General features: G+C 59.1%; 1 protein-coding gene across 2 annotated transcripts; it reads left to right on the forward strand.

Annotated features, from left to right (window-relative positions):
* Window positions 1-12,109: 12,109 nt before the first annotated feature.
* On the forward strand, window positions 12,110-19,973 carry TRIB3 (tribbles pseudokinase 3). 2 transcript variants are annotated; one of them, XM_054046398.1, is made up of 4 exons: window positions 12,110-13,820; window positions 15,811-16,095; window positions 16,852-17,144; window positions 17,892-19,973. In XM_054046398.1, exons 2-4 carry the CDS (start codon window positions 15,811-15,813, stop codon window positions 18,379-18,381), a joined length of 1,068 nt encoding a protein of 355 aa, XP_053902373.1. In that variant the 5' UTR covers window positions 12,110-13,820; the 3' UTR covers window positions 18,382-19,973. The 2 variants fall into 2 exon arrangements, with proteins under 2 accessions (XP_053902373.1, XP_053902374.1); XM_054046399.1 differs by having other exon boundaries at window positions 12,110-13,585.
* Window positions 19,974-20,620: the final 647 nt, after the last annotated feature.

Raw genomic sequence — 20,620 nt, forward strand, 5'->3', positions numbered from 1 at the left:
GTCACCTACCACTGAGCGCCCGGTACGGCCGCGCTGACTCCTCATGCTCACCCGGTTCTGACTCCCGCTGCGATGTGCCACTGTAATCCTGGGCGTGCTCCCCACCGCTGGGAACCACAGCAGAGCAGCCGCCCTGGGGAAAACGTAACGCGAAGAACATCACTCGGCACCTGCCATTCCAGCACCGACCAGAAGGGGGAAGGAGCCTTGTCCCTGCTTTGAAGAAGAGACACAAAGGGGTCAGGTGACTTGCCCAAGGACCCCCAGCGGGCCAGTGGCAGAGTTGGGATTAGACGCCAGGCCTAGGATCTCAGCCAGTGCCTGCTCCTCCTGAGTCGCTGAGGGATAGCGCTCCAGAAGCCAGGCCTTTCTGTTCCCTCTCACGGGCTGCCGGGGATTATGGGAGAATCTTCTGAAATCAGCCCCTCCCGAACCCCAGCATCAGACTGCCTGGGCCTGAGACTCCTCCCCTGGTGGGGAGTCAGAGGCAGTTCCCTTGGGCCCTCCAAGCCAGCCCTATCTCCCCTCCCTCCCCTGGGCGTTTCCCAGGAGGTAGTGAGGCTGATACAAGTGTTTCTATGGTACGTAGGAGCCAGAGACAGGAACGGGAGCTGCCATCCTGGGGCCTGTCCTGATGCTAAGGTTCTGCTTTCCCCACTGCAGAACTTTAAAGGCTGGGGACTCTGGAGGGATGTGGGGTGAGAACAGGGCATGAGGGTCCGAGCCATCACTCGCTGCATGAGCCAAGCAGGTGTTTGAGGTTCTCCAGGGTCCAGATGGGTTCTGTAGGTCCCTTTGCATGTTCGGATTTGGGGCGGGGCAGGGCTGGGCAGTGCCAGGCGGGTACCAGGAGAAAGGCAGGTCTGTCCATCTGTCCATTGACAATCCACGTCTCATGGTAGTGCCTGCATGTGTGGCATTTCTGTCCCCAGCTCCGGCAGCAGGAGCGCTGGCAATCTCCCCCTCTCCCTGGGCCGTGTCTGGCCCAGCTTTCCAAGGTTGAGAGTAGCAGAGAGGGACCCCGATCAGCCGCCTGCCAACCCAAACACCCCCAAAGCCTGGAGGCATTTGGAGCCACGCTCTGCAGCTGAGCCCTGGCCCTGTAACAGGCTGAAGCAAACCCCAGGCTTCCGCCGTGGCTCCGGACGCGGACGTTAGAATCGTCTGCTCTGCCCAGAGTCAGGAGGCTGGATGCCCTGCACTGTACCGTGGCTGTCAGGGACCCGTACCCATGACTGCGTCCGAGGCTACCCTTGGGGGATTGCGGAATAGGGTGTTCAGGGAGCACAAGCAGTTACTTGGCGGTGGGCATTGCCCGGGCCTGGAGGTCTGAAGGCTTGTGATGGGGCAGCAGGCACTGCCAGCAGCCTGATCTGTGGTGCCCCTAGGGGCAGGCGTTCCCCCAACCCCCGGCAATGGGAGATGGAGAAGCCTGAAGTTTGCTCTGTGCCCCTGTGACGAGGCGACAGCTCACCCGGCGGCGCCTCCTGCTGGTCGTCCAGGGAATTAGCTCACCAGCCTCCAGAGCGCCCTCTGCAGGCCGGTGTCTCGCCTTGCCGCTGGCCCCCGCTGCCCCTCCCAGACCCCAGTGCCCCTTCTCTCTGGGTTCTGCCCCCTGCAGTACCCCACAGTCTCGCTGGGTCTCCCCTCCCCAGGGAACCCCCAACCTCCGCAGGGAACCCTCAACCCTCTATCCCCACCTTGCCTCAGTCATGGGCTACTGCCAGTCACCATCTAGCTCCCACTCACTGGGGCGGACTGCAGTGTAATTGCCACTCATCATCGGCAAGGGGGTTTTGAACCTTCTGCCTCTGCCTACCCTTGGGCTGCCCCCTGCTACCCCTTCTTGGCCTTTAACAAGGCCTGGAGCCTGGGGGGTTTCCAGGCTGGAGCTCCCCAGCCTTTCCCTCAGCCCTGCTCCACTTTAGGTACCCTGCTCAGCTCCCAGCAGCCAGGTCCCTCCCTCTCAACAGCTAGAGAGACGGTGTCTCTTGGCTTCTGGCCCCAGCCCTCTTATAAGGGCCAGCTGGGCCCTGATTCAGCCAGCCTCAGCTGTGGTCAGCGACCCACTCAGCTTCCCCAGCCGTTCTGAATCCCTCTGACCCTGCCGCAGCCCTCTCCAGGGCTGCTTCCACCCTCCCAGGGCCAGAGCGGGGTGATCACCCCCCTACAGCCCCGTTGCCATTTCAGAACGGACATGGCAGCACCTCACGGGGAACTAGTCAGCCCGTTGGTGGGGGAGTGTGAGCAGAGCGAGCGCTCAGGAACCAGCTGCCCAAGGCCTCTCCTCTGGTGTGTCACTGAGTGTCACTTCCAGGCCCGCGTGGCTGCAGGCAGCATCCTGGGGCGTGCTGGTACTCTGCAAGCAGGGCTGAGCGGGGCGAGGCAGCCCGGAGAGCCCCACTCACTAGCCTGTAGCGGGGCCCTGCTGGGGCTGGTATCAGTTCCGGGCAGAAGGGATTCATGAGCTTTCTCCGCTCTCAGGGAGTGAGTGGGCCGGCCCTTCCTGTCTGGTGGGGAAGGGAAGTGCCACAGTCGTGTGCTCACACCGTCCGCATCTCCCCACCTAGTGCAAGCTGGACAGCTTCTGACTACACCAAACCCGTCTCCCCCTCCATTAGCTCGTGTGCTCTGGATAATCCCCTTTGCTCAGGTCAGTCCGACAATGAGCTTGCAGCATCCAGGGCAGGGCAGTGCTCGGAAACGCACGTGCTGGCAGCAGTCCCTATGCCTGGGTGCCCAGCCTTGCTGCTGGGAGCAGGGGGTTTGGGCTAGTTTGCAAATCAGAAGCACTGCATTGTGGAATGGGGCTACGGGAACAGCCGAGCGGCTGAACCTGCAAAGGTTGTGGTTTCCCATCTGCACCAGGCGCACTGCTGCAGGGCCCATATCCAGCTGTGAGAGGAGAGATGAGGCCATTGTCAGCGTCACTGGTTCTGCCCCACCTGAGCTAGAGACCTCGTCCCCCTGCAGAACGATGGGGATGGCAGACGGGTGGGCACGTGGCGCCATGCAGGAGCTGCAAGCTCAAGGCATTGCCGCCAGCGGTTTGTGGCAGTGGCTTGTCTCCTGGGCCTGGCTACACCGAGAGAGCGTGGCCCAAAGCAGAGCCTGCAGGAGACACCCCGGACAGCACACACTCGCTGGGAGGCCACAGAGCGACAGCAGCAGAGAGACGCTTCCTGGGCGAGCACGGGCTGCATTCCAGACACAGGACGGGTGGAGGGGAGCCGAGCAGCGAGAGTTTCTATTTCACCAGTAATGAGACGGGAGCCTGGATTTCCCCAGGGTTTAAGAAGCTGCCTCGACTCGGAGGCCATTTGTGGCAAAACCTGGCAGTGGGCCAGCCTAGATAAGGTTTGAGGAAGTTGAGGGGTTTCCCAGCTGCGCCCACGCCCTCCCTGGCAGGCCATCACTGCTTCCCCGAACGGGAGAGGGAACGGAGAAATCACACCTCAGCCTCAGCTCTTCTACCCCTCCCTGGCTGCCTTCCACTGTCAGACCCAGCCCTCTGCACTGGCCTGCGATGAGCTGCGATCCCAGACCTTCGATGCATCATCTCCCACAGCAGCTCGCACGAGCGATGCTTCTGCACTTTCCTGGAATCCAACTGCTCACAGCCCGTCGCCGTCACTTCCAGCTGCCCAGCCGGGATGGGACTGGAGGCGCCTGCACCAACGTTACCTTTGGCTAGAACGCTGTGCCCCGGCAGGCCAGAGGCCCAGGGCAGAGCAGGCAGACGTGTCCCCAGCGTCTGCCTGGGGCCCCTGGGAACCGCACAGAAATACCGTGCAATGCACCATCCATGCGGGCCCGGCACATCGCCCTCCGCACGCAGATTCAGGTGCTGCAGCAGCACCAGGACTGGGGGAGGAGTCCGGAAACCCCGTGCCAAACCCCCCAGGACAGGCAAACGCTGAGCAAGGTTTGTGGGTTAGGAGGGGGAGGAGGCAGCCAGCCCAGCTCCGTCTCTCCTTTGTCGGAAAGGAGCCATCTGCTGCCTCCTGCCACCCCTCCCCAGTGGGATTCCCCTCCTGGAGGAACGATGACTTTCCCACTGACAGCTCAGTTCCCGGTAACAGCCCCGATGAGGCCATTTTCCAGTAAGGGCCAGAGGCGGCGAAAACACTTTCTCCAATGGAAGTGGCAAAGAGAGCGAGAAAGCAGGAGAGATCCCAGGCACCTGCGACAGACTCGCTACCTGAGACACTCACTTTCCTGCCGCATCCCCCTGCCCCTTAACATTGCCTCGGGGAGGAAGGGCCCAGACCAAAGCCCCAAATCAAGGCACCCTGAATCCTGGGCAAGATCCACATCTTGGCCCCATGTCTGTTTTTAAAGGGCTAGCGTGCACTGGAAGGCAGTAGAAAGACAGCATAAGGGTGGGGGGTGGAGGGGACTTGAAGGAAACCAGTTGGTTTGAAGTGTTCCAAGTTCGACTATCTAGCATCCCTGTGCACCGTCCGTGAGCCCTGGCTTGGCACCGCAGGCTGGCTTCCTGCCGCTCTCACCCACTGCCCCACCTGACCTCTGCCTGGGCACCCTGCCCCTGTGCTCTCCCAGCCCTCCTGGGTCCACAATGAGCCCGCAGCAGCTCCCGCCCTTCCAGCAGGTCCCATCCGTCCTGGGCAACATAATGGGACTTGACTGATAACGAGTTAAAGGAGAGTAATGTAATTAACGCCCATCAACTGGGGGTTCTGGAAAACAGCCTGTCAAGCTCACTTCATATCTTTTTTGGTGGAGGTTGCAAATTTGGCTGACAAAGGTCATTGATGTAACAGACACGTTTGACTTGGGCCCACACAATGTTTGGATAGACAAACCCAAGTGTGAGATAAAAATCAACGTGGCGCACATGGACTGGATTACAGCCGGCTCACTCGTAGGTCTCAAAATATAACTGTCAATGGAGACTTATAGCAATGCCAGGCTGGAAGGGACCTCGAGAAATCATCCAATCCAGCCCCTGCGCGGCGGCAGGACCAAGCAAACCTAGACCAGCCCTGACAGGGGTTTGTCCAACTTGGCTTTAAAAGCGCCAATGACAGGAATTCCACAGCCTCCCTTGGAAGCCTGTTCCAGAGCTTAACTGCCCTAAGAGTTAGCAAGTTTCCCCCAATATCTCACCTGAATCTCCCTTGCTGCAGATTAAGCCGATTATTTCTTGTCCTGCCTTCAGTGGACATGGAGAACAATTCATCACCGTCCTCTTTATAACGGCCCTTAACAGACTGGATGGCTGTGATCAGTCTCCCCTCGATCTTCTTTTCTCAAGACTAAACATGCCCAGTTTTTTTAACCTTTCCTCATCGATCAGGTTCTTTAAACCTTTGATCCTTTTGTTGCTCTCCTCTGGATTCTTTCCAATTTGTCCACAACTTTCGTATAGTGCCATGCCCAGAACTGGACACAGGACTCCAGCTGCGGAGTCGAGCTGGACAATTACCTCCGGTGTCTTATGTACAACCCTGCTGTTAATACACACCAGAATCATACTAGCCCTTTTTTGCAGCTGCATCACACTGACAACTCCTATTCAGTTTGTGGTCCATTCTAACCCCCAGATCCTTTTCAGCAGCACGACCACCTAGCCAGTTAGTCCCCATTTCGTAGTTACGCACTTGATTTTTCCTTCCTAAGTGAAGTACTTCACACTTGTCTTTTTAATGTGACTAAATGTAAACATGCACACCTAGGAACAAAGATCGCCGGCCGCACTTACGTGATGGGGGACTCTACCCTGGGAAGCAGGGACTGGAAAAGATTTGGGGGTCCTGGTGGACAATCAGCTGAACATGAGCTCCCAGTGCGACACTGGGGCCAAAAGGGCTAATGCAAACCTGGGATGCATAAACAGGGGAATCTCGAGTAGGAGCAGAGAAGTTATTGCCCTTCTAGACAATAACAGCGGCTGGAATCCTGTGTCCAGGTTAGGTCCCACAATTCAGGGAGGCTGTTGATAAAGTGAAGCGGGTTCAGAGAAGAGCCACGAGAATGATTAAAGGATTAGAAAACCTGCCCAATGGGGATAGATTCAAGGAGCTCCGTCTATTTGGCTTAAGAAAGAGACAATTAAGGGGTGACTCGATGCCAGTCTATAAATACCGACATGGGGAACAAATATTTAATAATGGGCTCTTCGATCTAGCAGAGAAAGTTATAACACGATGCACTGGCTGGAAGTGGAAGCTAGACACATTCAGATGGGAAAGAAGGTGTAACATTTTTAACAGTGGGTAATTAACCCTTGGAACAATTTACCAAGGGCCGTGGTAACACCAGACTGGATGTTTTTCTAATAGAATTTCTCTAGGAATTATTTTGAGGAAGTTCTCTGGCTAAGGTCCCTTCTGGCTTTGGAAATGCTGGTCCTCTCCCTCATCTCCAGTTTCCTCTGTCCTACAGCCTGCAGGGCTTAGCCAGGCAGATGGTAGCAAGCCCTGAGAAAAGGGAAGGGAAATCCCCTCCCTGCTACACTGTGCGATTCTAAGCCTAGGGTTCCACGAGTTATCAGCTGAGTGCAGCAGCCCTGAGGCGCCAACCACAAGCGGCTCGTCCCCAGGGCTCTCTGCTGCAGTTCTGCAGCCAAGTCACCAGCACCGTCCCCTGCCCAGCATGCTTTCAAGCCTCTGCTGAAGCGTCTCTCTGACTCACTACATCTGTTTGTTCTTCACCTGCAATACAGTGTCCCCCCCACCCCCCACATGACAGTAGGGATGGGCCCCAAACACCTCTGAAGCCTGCAGAGTCCAACCCCAAATTGGGAGGTGCCCAAATGCCAGCTCTGTGTCCATGTCTGGCAGCTTGGGCCCCATCACTGTGAAGTTCCAGCCCTACCATAGCGTGGCAAGAACCTGCCTAAAGGGCCTGACAAAGCCTCCTACAGCACCAGGCATCTACTGGCTTCTCCACGTACACAGTAACTCCAGCCCTTAACAAAAGCTCTGGAGGAAACCAGCCCTTCCACTGGCATGGTCCAGCAAACAGGGCAGGCAGGAGACCGGGCTTATCGCAGGCTCCACCATTGACCCACAGGGCGGCCTGGGGCAAGTGGCTGCGTTTCTCTGTGCCTCAGTTTCCCCATCTGGACATGGGGCTAGTCATACACTTAGCGAGCCACCTTCATAAAGCGCTCTGAGTCTATGGATGGAGAGCGCTAGCCCAGTACCATACTATTACCTCAAGGAACAGCCCCGCTGAGACCGTGGTCACCAGGATTTGGCTGCTGGGCTGGCTGGGATGGCTCAGAAGCTCCCATGGGCGATGTAGCAAAATGCAGCTGACTTCTCAGGGCTTGAATCCTGGCAGGAGTTTTGCACCAGAAGAGGCTGGAAGCCAGGGTGAGGTGCACGGGCACAAGCTCTGCTCGAGACCAAGGCAGGGCGTCTCTACGGGGGAAGTGCCCCGGCATAACTATCCCGCTCCAAGCCCCAGGATAGGGGGAGCAGCGGGGAGCAAATGCATTAGTGGGCTCTGCTACCTTCCCATTCAAGCGCTTCGGCCAGAGATGGTAGGTCTGGAGCCGAACAACCAACCCTCCTGGAGCTTTACAATACCCCGGCTGGACCAGGTGCCTTTGATGAGGCTGTCGTGGGACGACAGAGGGGGAATCGAACAGGAAGCCATCCTCCCTCGCACTCCCCTTCCCCGGAAGATCTGACAGCCATGCTGCGGCGCCTGCCCTCAGGACCAAGGTGGAGGCAAAGCCCACCCAGGGACGGCAGGAAGGGGCCGGGCCGTGGGAGGAAAGGGCTCTGTTTATCAAGTCGCAGGGTGTGGCAGGTAGCCAGGAGCCTGTCTGAGCAGCACGCTTTCCTCTGTCCGAGCTTCCCGACAGGGCTGGCCCCCAGTCCCTGCCTCATCCCTTCTGGAGCTGGGCGAATCACGCGGACAGCCCAGACCGAGAGGGGAAGCCGGCTCTGACCCAGGGCTGCTCACTGCATCTCTGCCTCCAGCTCACCTTCCGGGGGTGGTGGAGTCCCTCTCGGAGGAGACTCTCCTGGCCACGCCAGATGGGATGTGCCCCGAGAACAGCCTGCAAAGGGCAGCCTCGCGCTGACACTACGCCAGCTGAAAGGGGCATGGCCACATGGTATCCGGGGTCAGAGGCACTTGGTGACCCTGGGGGGTAGGGGTAAGTGAGGCTGCGCTGTACTCAGCTGGGAAACTGGCTGCTGAAGTCTCATGACTAACCCGCTGGGCACTGGTTGGTGCTGGGAGCGTGAGCCCTCGAGCGCTGGAACGGCTGGATCCTTAGGCCTGTTATTCCACAGGGTTGTAGTGGACGCAGGTGATGGAGGATGGCATTGTCTGCCCCAGCACAGCGGCAGCCCTGTTCTTCCCATGGCCAGCAGCATGGTCTAATGGATTGAATAAGGGTTTGGGAGCCAGGCACTTGCATATCTCATCCCAGCTCAGCTACCAACTGGGCTGGTGACACGGCTCCTGGGTTCTGTTCCTGTCTCTGTGCCTCCGTTTCCTCAGCTGTCCCATGGGTGAAGTGTCCCTCCCCTTCTTCATGGAGTACTTCAGCGGTGCACTGTGCCAAGTGCTGCTATTCTGATCCTGGGATGTGTTCGGCTCATTTGCCTTGGAGACTTAGCCAGATTGTTACCTATGGCATTGCCTAGTGGTTAGAGCAGGTGACAAGAAGGCATGGGTTCTATTCCTAGCTCTGCTGCTGACCAGCTGTGCGAGCTTGGGCAAGTCCCTTTCTCATGACATGCCTCAGTTTACCTAGCTGTAAAATGGGGATAGAAACTTCCTCATTGTAAAGTCCTTTGAGATCTTCCAAAGCCAGGAGAATGGCAAATGGTAGTAAGGGATTGTGCTAAAATAAAGCTCTCACTGTAAGTATAATCAGCTTTTCGTTGGTGACCAGCTCTGGCGGCAGATAATTGCTCTCGTCCCTAGGAGAGCTGCTTGAGAGATTTCATCCTAGTTAGTGGTCACGAGCTATTCTCCGTGTCACACCTCGCTCGACTCAAGGAGGACAGTTTCCCTTAGACTTTAGTGCTAATATCTCCCCCCTGCTTCTCCCCCAAGGCCGGGGGGCGGCATTACAGCTCGACGCCCCTTTGGAACCCCACGGCAACTGCCCCCAGATAAGAGCTAAATCCACATGTCATCGGTTAACAGCTGGTGTCAGCCATTCACAGCGATAACTGCTGGAATCTTGCCAAACCTGTGCAGGACAAAGGCAAACAGGGGCCTGACGGGACGGGACGGGCGGTGCTCACAGGGAGGGACAGGTGGGGGGCAGAGCACCAGTGGCACTGGCAGTGCCAGAGGAGGGGGTGGGCACAGTAATTGGCCCCTCAGCAGCAGGAGAGGGGACACTTTCAGGTTGCTGGGGTGGCACTTGGTGCCAAGGCCCCCAAAGCACTCATCTGCCAGCCAAACCCAGCAGAGCCTGGAATCTGCTCCGAGACCTCCATGATGGGCACAGTGTAAGACAGACAGACAGACAGACAGACACTGCTGAGGTGCCTCTCAGAAACACCCAATGATTACTCCCCGCCCCCAAAGCAGGCTCCCCCAGGTCCCCAACCAGCCTCCAGCATCCACCCTCCCCTAGAGACACCCTGAACAGAGCAGGCTGCCTTTTGTATGGCAGGCCTTGGTCATGTGCTGCCCTGCTCCTTAAAGGCACATGTGGCACCTGTTGCTCTATGCACAATCAATTCAACCTGGAGAACCCAGCAGGGCACAGCGGGGTCCCAAACAGCTGGGTTCACTGAATATATGCAAACAGGCGTCCTGCTGTCTGCCTGGTCTCTGGACGCTCTAAAACGAAGAGCACAGTGAGGGCCACTAGAAGGCTCACCAACTATTTAAAGGGACACTGCCCGATTCTTGCACACTACAGTATGTACCCTCTCTTTTAAAGATGAATCTCCCTCCGTTCTTTCCTACCTCACTGGGAATTTGCTGGCTCCTTTCCTGGTCCTCTGGAACTCGCTACCTTCTTGGATCTTGTCTAAGCTACATCATTTGGGGTCCTCTGCATATGTTGCCACCACACTGCTCCCCCCTTTCCCGCTTCATTAACAAACCACATAACCAACACCAGGCGTCCTCGTAGGAAACCTTGTGGCACTTTGATCCCGATGGAAACTGACCCCTGCGCTGAGACTGTCTCGGGGATCAGCTCAGCTCTGGCCAATTATGCTTGCTGTTTTTCAGCGTGGATTCAAGGGAACATTTCCGGAAGGAAACAGCCATTTGCTGCAGCTCATCACAACAAACCGTACAGGATGGAGGCAAAATTCCTCTGAAAGGAACTGCACAATATAGGAAACGCTCAACGATCCCACTGCCCCCACGTCAGGGAAGTGCCTTGCACGGCTCTTCCACTGGGCGTATTTTAAATCTACCCTGGAAGGTTTTTCCATAACGTTGGCAGGGATTTGCGGATCCCCAAACACACACTGCATCCCTCTACTTTCTATGCACAGCACTGCCGCCCCCCAACCCAGGCGCACTGGCTGGGGCTCCCTTGGGAACCCAGCCGTGTCATCCTGTAATCAGCTGGCGTGGTTGCTGAGATGTGCTCTCTCTCCTCATCTGCCCCTAGCTCCCGCTGTCCCAGGGAATAAGTGAATGGGACTCGGAAACAAAGATGGGGGCTCCCTCCCATTGTGGCACAGTCAGAATGAAACCTACAAAGATCTACTCTGCACAATGAAAGGAAATGCTTCCTCTGCCTCCCTCCTCCGTCTGGTCCTGCTCCGTCTGTGATTCCATGATCACAGCAAACTCTCTGCTAGATTCCAGCGGGTGTCCAGGGCCTGCCGACACTAACCCCCGCGTTCCCCATCGTGCTTGGCTGGGCTGGTCAGCTCTGGGCCGGGTCAAAGTGCCTTGCGTTTACTTGGCATTCTACAAAGAAAGATCATAACAAAGCTCATTCGAGCAGGTGCAGGAACCTCTGAGAACTAGCTGCCAGTTCCTCCCCTGGGAGTGACTTCTGCACCTCTCATGGCAGGGTGCCTGGTAACAGACGTGACAGCTTCGCCTTGGCGTGAGCTATCAAAAGAGAAACAAGGTTGCTGTCAGCAGAGGATAGGAGTCTCTCCTTCCGCCAATTCAGTTTGATCTTGCCTTGACGTGAGATGTGAACCCAAGGCGCTGAGCACTTAGGGTTCCCTCCCAACAAGACTCTCAACAAAAGTCAGAGGGTTTGCCCTGGCGTTCTGGCGGATTCCAACCCGGGTCGATGCATTCTGCCTCAGCTACAATCCTGGGCCCCCGTGTTCAAGCAAGACGATTTCAGTCTGGGGCAGGTGCAGAGAAGGGCTCCTGGGATGGTCAGGGGATCAGGGGCCTATGGTCTGAGCTGGGCTTGGTTTGCCTAGCAAAACGAAGGCCGAGCGGGGATCTGACCGCTCTCTACAAACACAACTGGGTTAAACACCAGGAGGGGGAAGAGCCGTTTAAGCTAAAGGGCAATGCTGGCACAAGAACAACCGGGATAAACTGGCCGTGAACAAATTTCAGCAACCTATGTCCTAGTGTAGTGCCATAAACAGTGATTTGCACCGGGCCGGCTCACCACGGGGATTATGACGTGTCATCACAACTAAAGCAGAAGGCTGGGATCTGGGACGCTGGCTGGGAGCGGAAGCTCAGGGCTCCGGTGGCTTTGCCGGGTGGCAAACATGGAAAATAATTAGAAAGGGAAAGACAGGGGGCCTGGCGGGACGTGCCCGCTCTGATTCACCTTCAGCTGCTCTGCACTGTGGCATTAATTGTGCAGCCATGGAGCTAGACCCCCCCTTCACCTTATACTCAGCCCGGTGCGCTGCTGGCCGGATAACGCCACTGCTCACTCCCTTCCCTGTTTCACCTGCAGGGGTGGCATGAGCGGTCCCTGAGTCCACCCTGCCGACATCCAGTGGCTAGGGCAGCGGTTCCCAAACTTGAACAACCTGTGAACCCCTTTCACTAAAATGTCAAGACTTGCGAACCCCCTCCTAAAAATGAAGATTTCCAGGGATTTTCTCCTTTACCTGAGTATAAACGATAAAAGCAGTGATCTTGGAAATATAAAATTTGTTTTTATGACATGCTTATTACACACTCTTTATTATTAATTATTATTTATCACTACAGTATTGTTATTACATTATGAAAACGGCAACACTCTTCCAAGCTCTCACTTTCGTAGCTTGTATCACTTTGAATAAGCCTGTTAGAAGACAAGGCTCCTAGGTTTCATCAAGGAGTATCAGATGTGAAACAGCAGGAAGGGATCTAAGAAGCCAACCCAAAGAGTTCCTCCTACACAAGCATTCGGTCTTGAGCAGTCCCGGCAAACAACGCACATTACAACAAAGCTTAAACTTGTTCTTCATCATAATTTTAAAAACAAGACTAGCTGCCTATTTAATTTTAAAACCAGCAAAAAATATCCACCTCCCTTTCCAGTTCGTATAAGGAGTCTTGAAGTGTGACAGAGATGCTGGCTTTGATCTGCTTAGCTCTTGGAAGTCCAGGGGCTCCGGGCTGCTGGCCCTGGGCTGCCCGGGGTCCCTAGGGACAGCTCTGTCCGCCATTAGGGAATTTTTTCCTGAGAACCCCCTGTAACATTTCGCGAACCCCAGTTTGGGAACCACTGGGCTAGGCGGTAGGACGAGGAGGTGGCAGGGGCAGGCCAGTACACTCCCTCCAGGGGCACAGGACCTGCTTTCCGGGTTGCAGTTGTAGAATTGCAGGCCCCGTTTTGTGCACGCATTTAGCACGGTGGTGATGGGGGCACGATCAGGATAATCGGAGAGCAAATGGACTCGGAGACCTCTCAGGAGCAGGACAGTTACGTGCTGCTGCGTGGAAGTGTCTCCCAAGACCCGTCTCCTCGCTGCCCTCCGCTTTGGGGAGGCAGTTCCACAAGCGAGTGCAGACAGACCAGCAGTCCGTCACGGTGGCCTTGCACGGGTGCAAACAGCAGTGCAAGGGGCAGAGCAATGGGGAAGCAGGCGCGGGGGTGGGGGGGGGGCGTTCACATTTCAGCTCATTTTGCACAGGTGCGGGACAAAGGGCAGGAGGAGGGGCAGAGCAGGGATCACTACTGAATTTCTGGGCTGTAATATCCTGATTCTGCCTGTATACAGGGCAGTGCTGTGGGCAGACATGGCCTCCCCCGGCACAGAGTTTTCTAGCACCCACCCCAGATATTTTGCTTTGAAACCAGGCACCAACCCACTCGAGCCTGGGCAGCGGGCGTGCACGCGGTGCTGGAGACACCCCTCATTCTCGGAGCCGGGGGTGGGGCCGTGTCAACCTGCTGCAATCCGGCTGCGGGTTTGAGTAATTCGAGCCCGGGAGTGGCGCAATCCCACTCGGCGGAGGCCGGGGTTATTGCGAGTGTGAACCTCCGCGTGTCGTCACGGCAGGGAAAGCGGAGGGGGCGGCGCTGCCGCCGGGGCATGTTGCAATCCGGAGTGAGTTCAGCGTCAGCCGCGCCAGAGGAGAGGCGAGCGGCGGGCGGTTGCGGAGCGGCACGGGGGTGGGGCAGCCCCGATTAGCTCGGGTTTACATCATCCGCCGGGATCTGGGGCTCGGAGCCAGGGGGCCGGGCGAGGTGAGCCTCCCCCGGCTGCGCGCAGCCAGCCCCGCGAACAAAGCGCCCGCCGAGACGAGCCGCAGCCCCGCGCTGCCCATCGATCGCCCCCGGCCGGGGCTCGGGGCAGGACCCCCGGAGCGGAGCAGCCCGGGACAATGGCGGGTCGGGGTGTCTGAGACTCCGGGATCGGCCTGCGGGGATCGCTCCGGAGCGGCAGCCAGCCCCGCGCCTCTCGCCCGCCCGCCCCCCGAAGGTAGGGCACCCTGCTCCCCGGGGCGGGGGTCCCCTCGGGGCGCGCTCCGGTTCCACCCGCCCGGGCTCTGGGGGAGCCGCCTTGATCGCCCCGGCCCCCCGGGATCGGGCCGGCAAGCGGGGCCACTCTGCTGGCGGCCGAAGGCGAGCGCCGCCCGTGGGTGCCCCGGCCCCGGGGCAGCGCGCCCTGGGTAGGAGCCAGGGTGTGTTTGGCTGGCCTGGCCCGGGCAGGGCGGGGTGCCCGGTGCTGCGGGGAAGGGGGTGCCAGGCTGGGGGTGCCCGGTGCTGCGGGGGAGGGGGTGCCAGGCTGGGGGTGCCCGGTGCTGCGGGGGAGGGGGTGCCAGGCTGGGGGTGCCCGGTGCTGCGGGGAAGGGGGTGCCAGGCTGGGGGTGCCCGGTGCTGCGGGGAAGGGGGGTGCCCGGTGCTGCGGGGAAGGGGGGTGCCCGGTGCTGCGGGGAAGGGGGGTGCCAGGCTGGGGGGTGCCCGGTGCTGCGGGGGAGGGGGGTGCCAGGCTGGGGGGGCCCGGTGCTGCGGGGGAGGGGGGTGCCAGGCTGGGGGGGCCCGGTGCTGCGGGGGAGGGGGGTGCCAGGCTGGGGGGGCCCGGTGCTGCGGGGGAGGGGGGTGCCAGGCTGGGGGGGCCCGGTGCTGCGGGGGAGGGGGGTGCCAGGCTGGGGGGGCCCGGTGCTGCGGGGGAGGGGGGTGCCAGGCTGGGGGGGCCCGGTGCTGCGGGGGAGGGGGGTGCCAGGCTGGGGGGGCCCGGTGCTGCGGGGGAGGGGGGTGCCAGGCTGGGGGGGCCCGGTGCTGCGGGGAAGGGGGGTGCCAGGCTGGGGGGGCCCGGTGCTGCGGGGAAGGGGGGTGCCAGGCTGGGGGGGCCCGGTGCTGCGGGGAAGGGGGGTGCCAGGCTGGGGGTGCCCGGTGCTGCGGGGAAGGGAGGTGCCCAGCACCCCCACCCCCGTTGGCAGCCGTTGTGTAGCAGTGACTCAGCGGTAGCCGCAGCAGGATGGTGCAGCGCTGGCTGGGAGGGTGGAGAACAGCACCAGGCTGCCCCCTAGAGCAGGCAAGGCCCAGTGCAGGCTGCCGGCCTCACCTGGCTGCTGTGGGGGCTCACAGCTGGGCGGGGGGCTCTGTTCTGTACCTGTCCTGCAGGCTGACCCCCCTACCATCAGCAGACACACACTCACCACCATTGTTACACTATGAGACACACTCACTATCATGACACAGACACATGCACTCACCACCATTATCACATGGAGACATACACACATTCACTCACCCCCCGCTTATTGCCCTATTAAACTCACACACACATCCTCATTACACACCGAGACACACTGTCATGACACTGACACACACACTCACCATTATTACACTATGAGACAGTATCATTACATCATCAGACGTGAATGCACACACACATCCTCCTCAGACACGTACCCGCTGGCGCTGGCTGGCTGGAGCCTTTACTACTTTGGACAGGACATCAGTGGGTGGCAAGTTTTGGACAGAAATACTTCTCAGTTGGCTTTGGATGAACTCATGTTTAACTTGGGGCTTTCTTCCCTTCACTGTAGTAGTAATTCTAGTTACTCAGAGCAGCTGTTCTGAGTGCCTAGGTCTTCCTGGGTAGCAGGGTGGCACAAATATCCTTCTCGGGGCGTTGAAGCAGGTGCTTTTGGCCCAGGTTTGTGCAGACTCTCATGTTAACACTGCATCTGATGCAAACAGAATACTTAAGGCTGTACAATTGGAAATGGAGAGCTAAAGACAGCGCATGGCAGGTAGTTGCCGCACCCAGTACATGTCTGTATGGGCCAGGAGCTGGGGGTGCTCGCAGCATGCTAGAAAACAAACCTGGGTTCCCAGAGTGGCTCTGTAGGAAGGAGATAGACCAGGCAGAGCAGGGATTTCCTGGGTTTTCTTTCTTGAAGCGACTAGTTTCGCTCTGCAGCTGCAGCGTGACGTAACCCTTCCATCGTCTTGTTCTGCAGATGAGTCTAAACGTGCAGGCGATCCCTGTAGCGTCTCCACTGAGGAAGAAACGGCTGGACTTTGAGGATACCCCTGACTCCGAGCCCTCAAAGCCCAAGCACCCACGGTTGGGTCCCGTGTCAGGACTCACCCCATGCCTGCAGCCCCTTGTGCGGTCCCCTTGTGCCGTGGAACAGGACTCCAGGGTCTTGCAGATTGGACCGTACATCCTTCTGGATCCCAGGGAAGGGGGCCGCTGCTACAGGGCTGTGCACAGGCACACGGAGGCGGAGTACAGCTGCAAGGTACAGCAGGGTTTCTGGTGCCAGTCTCTGCTCCCCCCCTCCAAGGAAATCAGAGCCTGGTCTTACTGGAGAGTACGTGCCCTGGGGAAGTCTGTGGGCTTCAGATTGTTTATGGGAAAATGCCACGGCACTTCATGCCCTGATGGAGCTGTCCCTGGGGGCAGCTCTCTGAGGACACCTGCGCCAGGCCCCCTGGCACTGCTCTGTTAGACTGGCAAAGGGGGCAGGTGGGCCTCAGGGCCAGTATGGGCTGTGGCTGCAGAGAACAGCATTGGCAAGGGGTTTGTTTGGAAAGTTTCTCCATTCCCAGCTGGGGTCCCCCTCAGGTTTATCAACTCCCCTTTCCAGCTTGTTGTCCAATTCTCGCCCACGTCCTTCCATGAGCGGACAGGGGATGGACGGACATGTCCTCTGGTGCTGGGCAGGGAAGATACGAGACCCACACTGCAGCTGGTGGGTTCCTGGTCCATGGGTCCCCTCTCCTTGCGTCTCACATTCCTCCTAAGCAGTGCTGTCCCCTGGTGGCTACATTGTGAAATTTAAGAACCCTTGGACAGCATGGCACACGAGAGTGAGGTACGATACTGCAGCTCGGAGACCCCCTGCCCCCACTTAGACAGAGCCCTAGATCCCTTGCGGCAGCAGGACTGTAGACAAGAGGGAACGATTGCCCTGAGGCCTGTGCACGGATCGCACCAGCCCCCGCCTTTCTTTCCGGGCTGCTTTTCCTCATGCCCAGTGTCGTTTCTCTTTTAGGTTTATCCGGCAAGGAGTTACCCAGAGACGATAGCCCCTTACGGGCACCTCTCACCCCACCCCAATGTGGCCCAGGTTGCTGAGGTGATCCAAGGGGACCAGAACGTCTACGTCTTCTTCCAGCCCGGCGGAGGTGACATGCACAGCCACGTCCGCCGGCGCAAGCGCCTGCCCGAGAGAGAGGCCGCTGGGCTCTTCCGACAGATGGCCGAGGCGGTCGCCCACTGCCACGACCACGGGGTCATCCTCCGAGACCTCAAACTCCGCAAGTTCCTCTTCGTGGACAGGGAGAGGTGAGGGCTGGCGTCCAGCTGAACCCTTCAGCATCAGGGGCCCCACAGCGGGCTGGATGGGGAGCAGGACTCCGGGGTCCAGTGCCTGGGAGCCCAGGGCCGTTTTCCTCGTCCATACGATCGTTGTGCAGAGCCCAGCCGAGGCTCTGGAATGAGCTCTCCCTGCGTGTGGCTGCAGCAGCCTTGCTGGGACACAGGCTGTCTGACCCCGGGAAAGCCGGGGGAAGGGAGAGACAGCAGCTTATCAGGGCTAGTGGAGGGAGGGGTTCCTGGGCGTAGCGGGAGCCTCACTTCCATTCGAAACCTGTTTCTCTAGCCAGGCTGAGCCCACGGGCCCCCTGCATGTTGCAGATGCTCCCGGGGCCCCTGGTCACAGCGGCATGGCAGTGAGCGAGCAGACCCCTAGAGTATAGCTCAGGGTCATTCTGGCTGCAGCTTTCGCTCTGGGCCCTGTTCCTTGCATAGCTCCGCAGAGGTCTGCTTGTGCCGCAGGGAATTCAGACCTTTGTATCCTTCCAGAGCCGCCAGGGCTTCGCGCTAAAGCCTCCTCCGGTGGCGCCTCCCTCCAATCCCTGTCTTGGTCACTGAAGAAGTTCGTTCCCACCTAGTTTTCTGGGGCGGTACCATTGTCTCGTGCTGGGAGGCAGGACTCCCGGGGTCTGGCTCTGTGGCCTACCTCCCTAGCACGGTTGGACTGCACAGCGGTCGACAGGCTGATTTACTGGCGCTTTCCCTCTTTCTCTGCAGCACAAAGCTGGTGCTGGAGAACCTGGAGGACGCCTGTCTTCTGAGCGGCCCGGATGACTCTCTGTCGGACAAGCACGGCTGCCCGGCCTACGTGGGCCCGGAGATCCTCAGCTCCAAGAACTCTTACTCAGGGAAGGCGGCTGACGTGTGGAGCCTGGGCGTGGTGCTCTACACCATGCTGGTGGGGCGATACCCCTTCCAGGACACTGAGCCCGCCATGCTCTTCAGCAAGATCCGCCGGGGCGTCTTCTCCATCCCGGACGGCCTCTCTCCCAAAGCCAGGTGCCTCATCCGATGCCTCCTGCGCAAGACCCCGGCTGAGAGACTGACGGCCCGGGAGATTTTGCTCCACCCCTGGCTAGCGAGCGGTGGTGCTGCCTCCGAGGATTCCTGCACAAACCCCTCTGGGGAGCAGGGGATGGAGCAAGTTGTGCCAGACACCTGGAGCCAGAAGGATGAAGAGGAGGAGGAGGAAGATCTGCACAGTTAAGCATTCAGAGGATCCCCAAGGATGCATTACAAAAGGGGCCCTCCATGCCCCCAGGGAACCTTAGACTGTCGGATGCCCCAGGCGAGCTGGGGCTGGTGACTGTTTGTCTAAGGGGGGGCTGCTGCTCAGATCGGGATAACACTGTGGCTGTGTCGGCCCCAGCAGGGCCCAGAGCCAGGACTTGTAAACCCAAGTGCCTCAGAGGGGGAGCTGTGGTTGTCCAGGCGCGTGTCTGAATCCTGCAGAGCGGGAAAGTGCCTTAGCCTCTGACACGGCGATTCAGGGCGGACGGGACTAAACGGGAGTGAGCCCTGGTCTAGGGGGCTCCCACTTACTCGTGCCAAAGAACTTGTTCAAACTCTGATCACCAGCAGCGCCCTCCCAGAGGGATGGTGTGTTTCCCATTCCCAGACATGGGGCTCCAGAGGCAGGGAGCGGCTAGGGAACCGAGGCAGGCCCTGGCGTCTCCGGGTTCTGCACCAGTCCCTGTGGCTGCGTAGAAGCAGGATGGGTGCAGAGGGGGCTGAGCTCTGATACCAGCTTCCTGAAGTGGGGGAGTTGGGGGGGCCCTTTCCCAGAGGGCACAGGCCAGCGGGCATGGGAGGGTGTTGGAGGAGCTCCTTGTCTTGTCACCTGGGAACTGTGAGCTTTGCTGCAGCCCGGCAGCGGTTCCGTGGGGCTTGGAGGGTAGAGAGGTTAATGAGCAGAGAAGGGAGGGGGGATGCAGCTGGGTGGGAGCGTGAATAAGACTGGGGAGGGGGGCAGGGTTCCAAGGTCACGTCAAAGCAGAGCCCAAGAGCTGGACGCAGCCTGTGTAGCCCTGTGGGCCACCTCCCCTTCCCTTTGTAGCTGTAGCCTGTACAGACTACAAGTCCCAGCATGCAGTGCTCACCCCGGAGCAGAGGGGAAGGGGACACGCTATGCTGGGGTGGGGCACAGGTCTATGCTAGTAGGGAGGGTGACTACGGCCTGCCCCATTTGCCAGGCATGGCCCTTGGGCTCCTGGCAATGAGCAAATAAAGCCCCTGCCCAAGCTGTTCCCGGTGGGGCAGAGAGTGAGCCCTGGCTGGCGTGGGGGCACTATGAGGTCTCTGCACTATCGTGCCATGTAGCCTCTTTCCCCCCCCCCACCCCTACCCCCTGCTGTGACTGCAGCAGGCTGCCTTGGCTCTCTAACCTGCCCACTGGGGACCCTGCCCTCTGCTCCACCCCAGGAGCCTGTGCCAGGCCAGCCCTGCGCCATCCCCTCAGGCCAGGGGGCGGGGGGCCGGCAGCAGCCCAGAAGAACTTTAACCATACGTATCTCAGGGAGTTGTGAGGCAGCTGGTTTCTGGGGAGCGGCCGGCGTGCGCAGAATGGACCGGCCTGCTCCATCCCACTTAGCCCAGCCGGGCACCTGCCGCTCTCCCAGCGCAGGCCCGGGGCCTCGCCTCGCCTCGCCTCTCCCGGAGCTTGGCCTTCGTAGCGTGCGTTTTGTACCCCAACCATGTGTCGACACTACAGGGCCCAGCCCAGGACTCCTTTGTACACAGCACCATGTGTCTCTTTTTCTGTCCTTTGACAAATAAAAGGTTTGTACCACTGGCTCCTTACCTGTGCGCTGCCTGGAACTTCTGCGCCTGGGTGCAGCAGAGATGGGCTCTGGTTTGGCTTTGCAAAGGCTCCTGACTCCGTGTGAACTCAGCCCGTGCAGCTCAAGGGGATTTGGATAAAGTGTTCCTGGTCTGGATCCACCTCCAGGACTTGTATTCAGATTCAGACCTCTTTGTGAGTCTAACAACCTGCCCCTGCCAGCACCAGGCCTGAGTGCTTCAGCAGGATGGCCAGTGTCCCCTGCACCTGGCATGTCCGGTCAGGCAGAGCTGGTTCTGGGGCCAGGCGCAGGAGAGCACGGGGGTGGGGGGGCGAACGAAGGGCTGTGCTTAGACCCCTCTGTCTGGCAGAGTAGAGGGACAGAGGGGTCTAAGCCGGGGTCTTCCCCAGTCTGCAGCAGGAGCTCAGTCAGTTTTCCCACGATCTCCAGTGGGGAGAAGCGGGCTGTGAAAGCTGCAGAAGGTCGTTCCACTCACCCCTCGGATGGTCTAATCCTTTCCCCAGAGAGATGAGGAGACGCCGCTACCTGCGAGGCTGTTTTCGTGCCATGCCGGGGCCTGGGTGCCTGGGGGTTGGAGAGGAGGCTGGGGATCATTTCCAAGCCAAGCTTGGCAGCCCTGGGGCTCTCTGGGCTTCCCACTGAGGA

This window comes from Malaclemys terrapin, chromosome 12 (genome assembly GCF_027887155.1).
Source record: "Malaclemys terrapin pileata isolate rMalTer1 chromosome 12, rMalTer1.hap1, whole genome shotgun sequence".
Lineage (NCBI taxonomy): Eukaryota > Metazoa > Chordata > Testudines > Emydidae > Malaclemys > Malaclemys terrapin.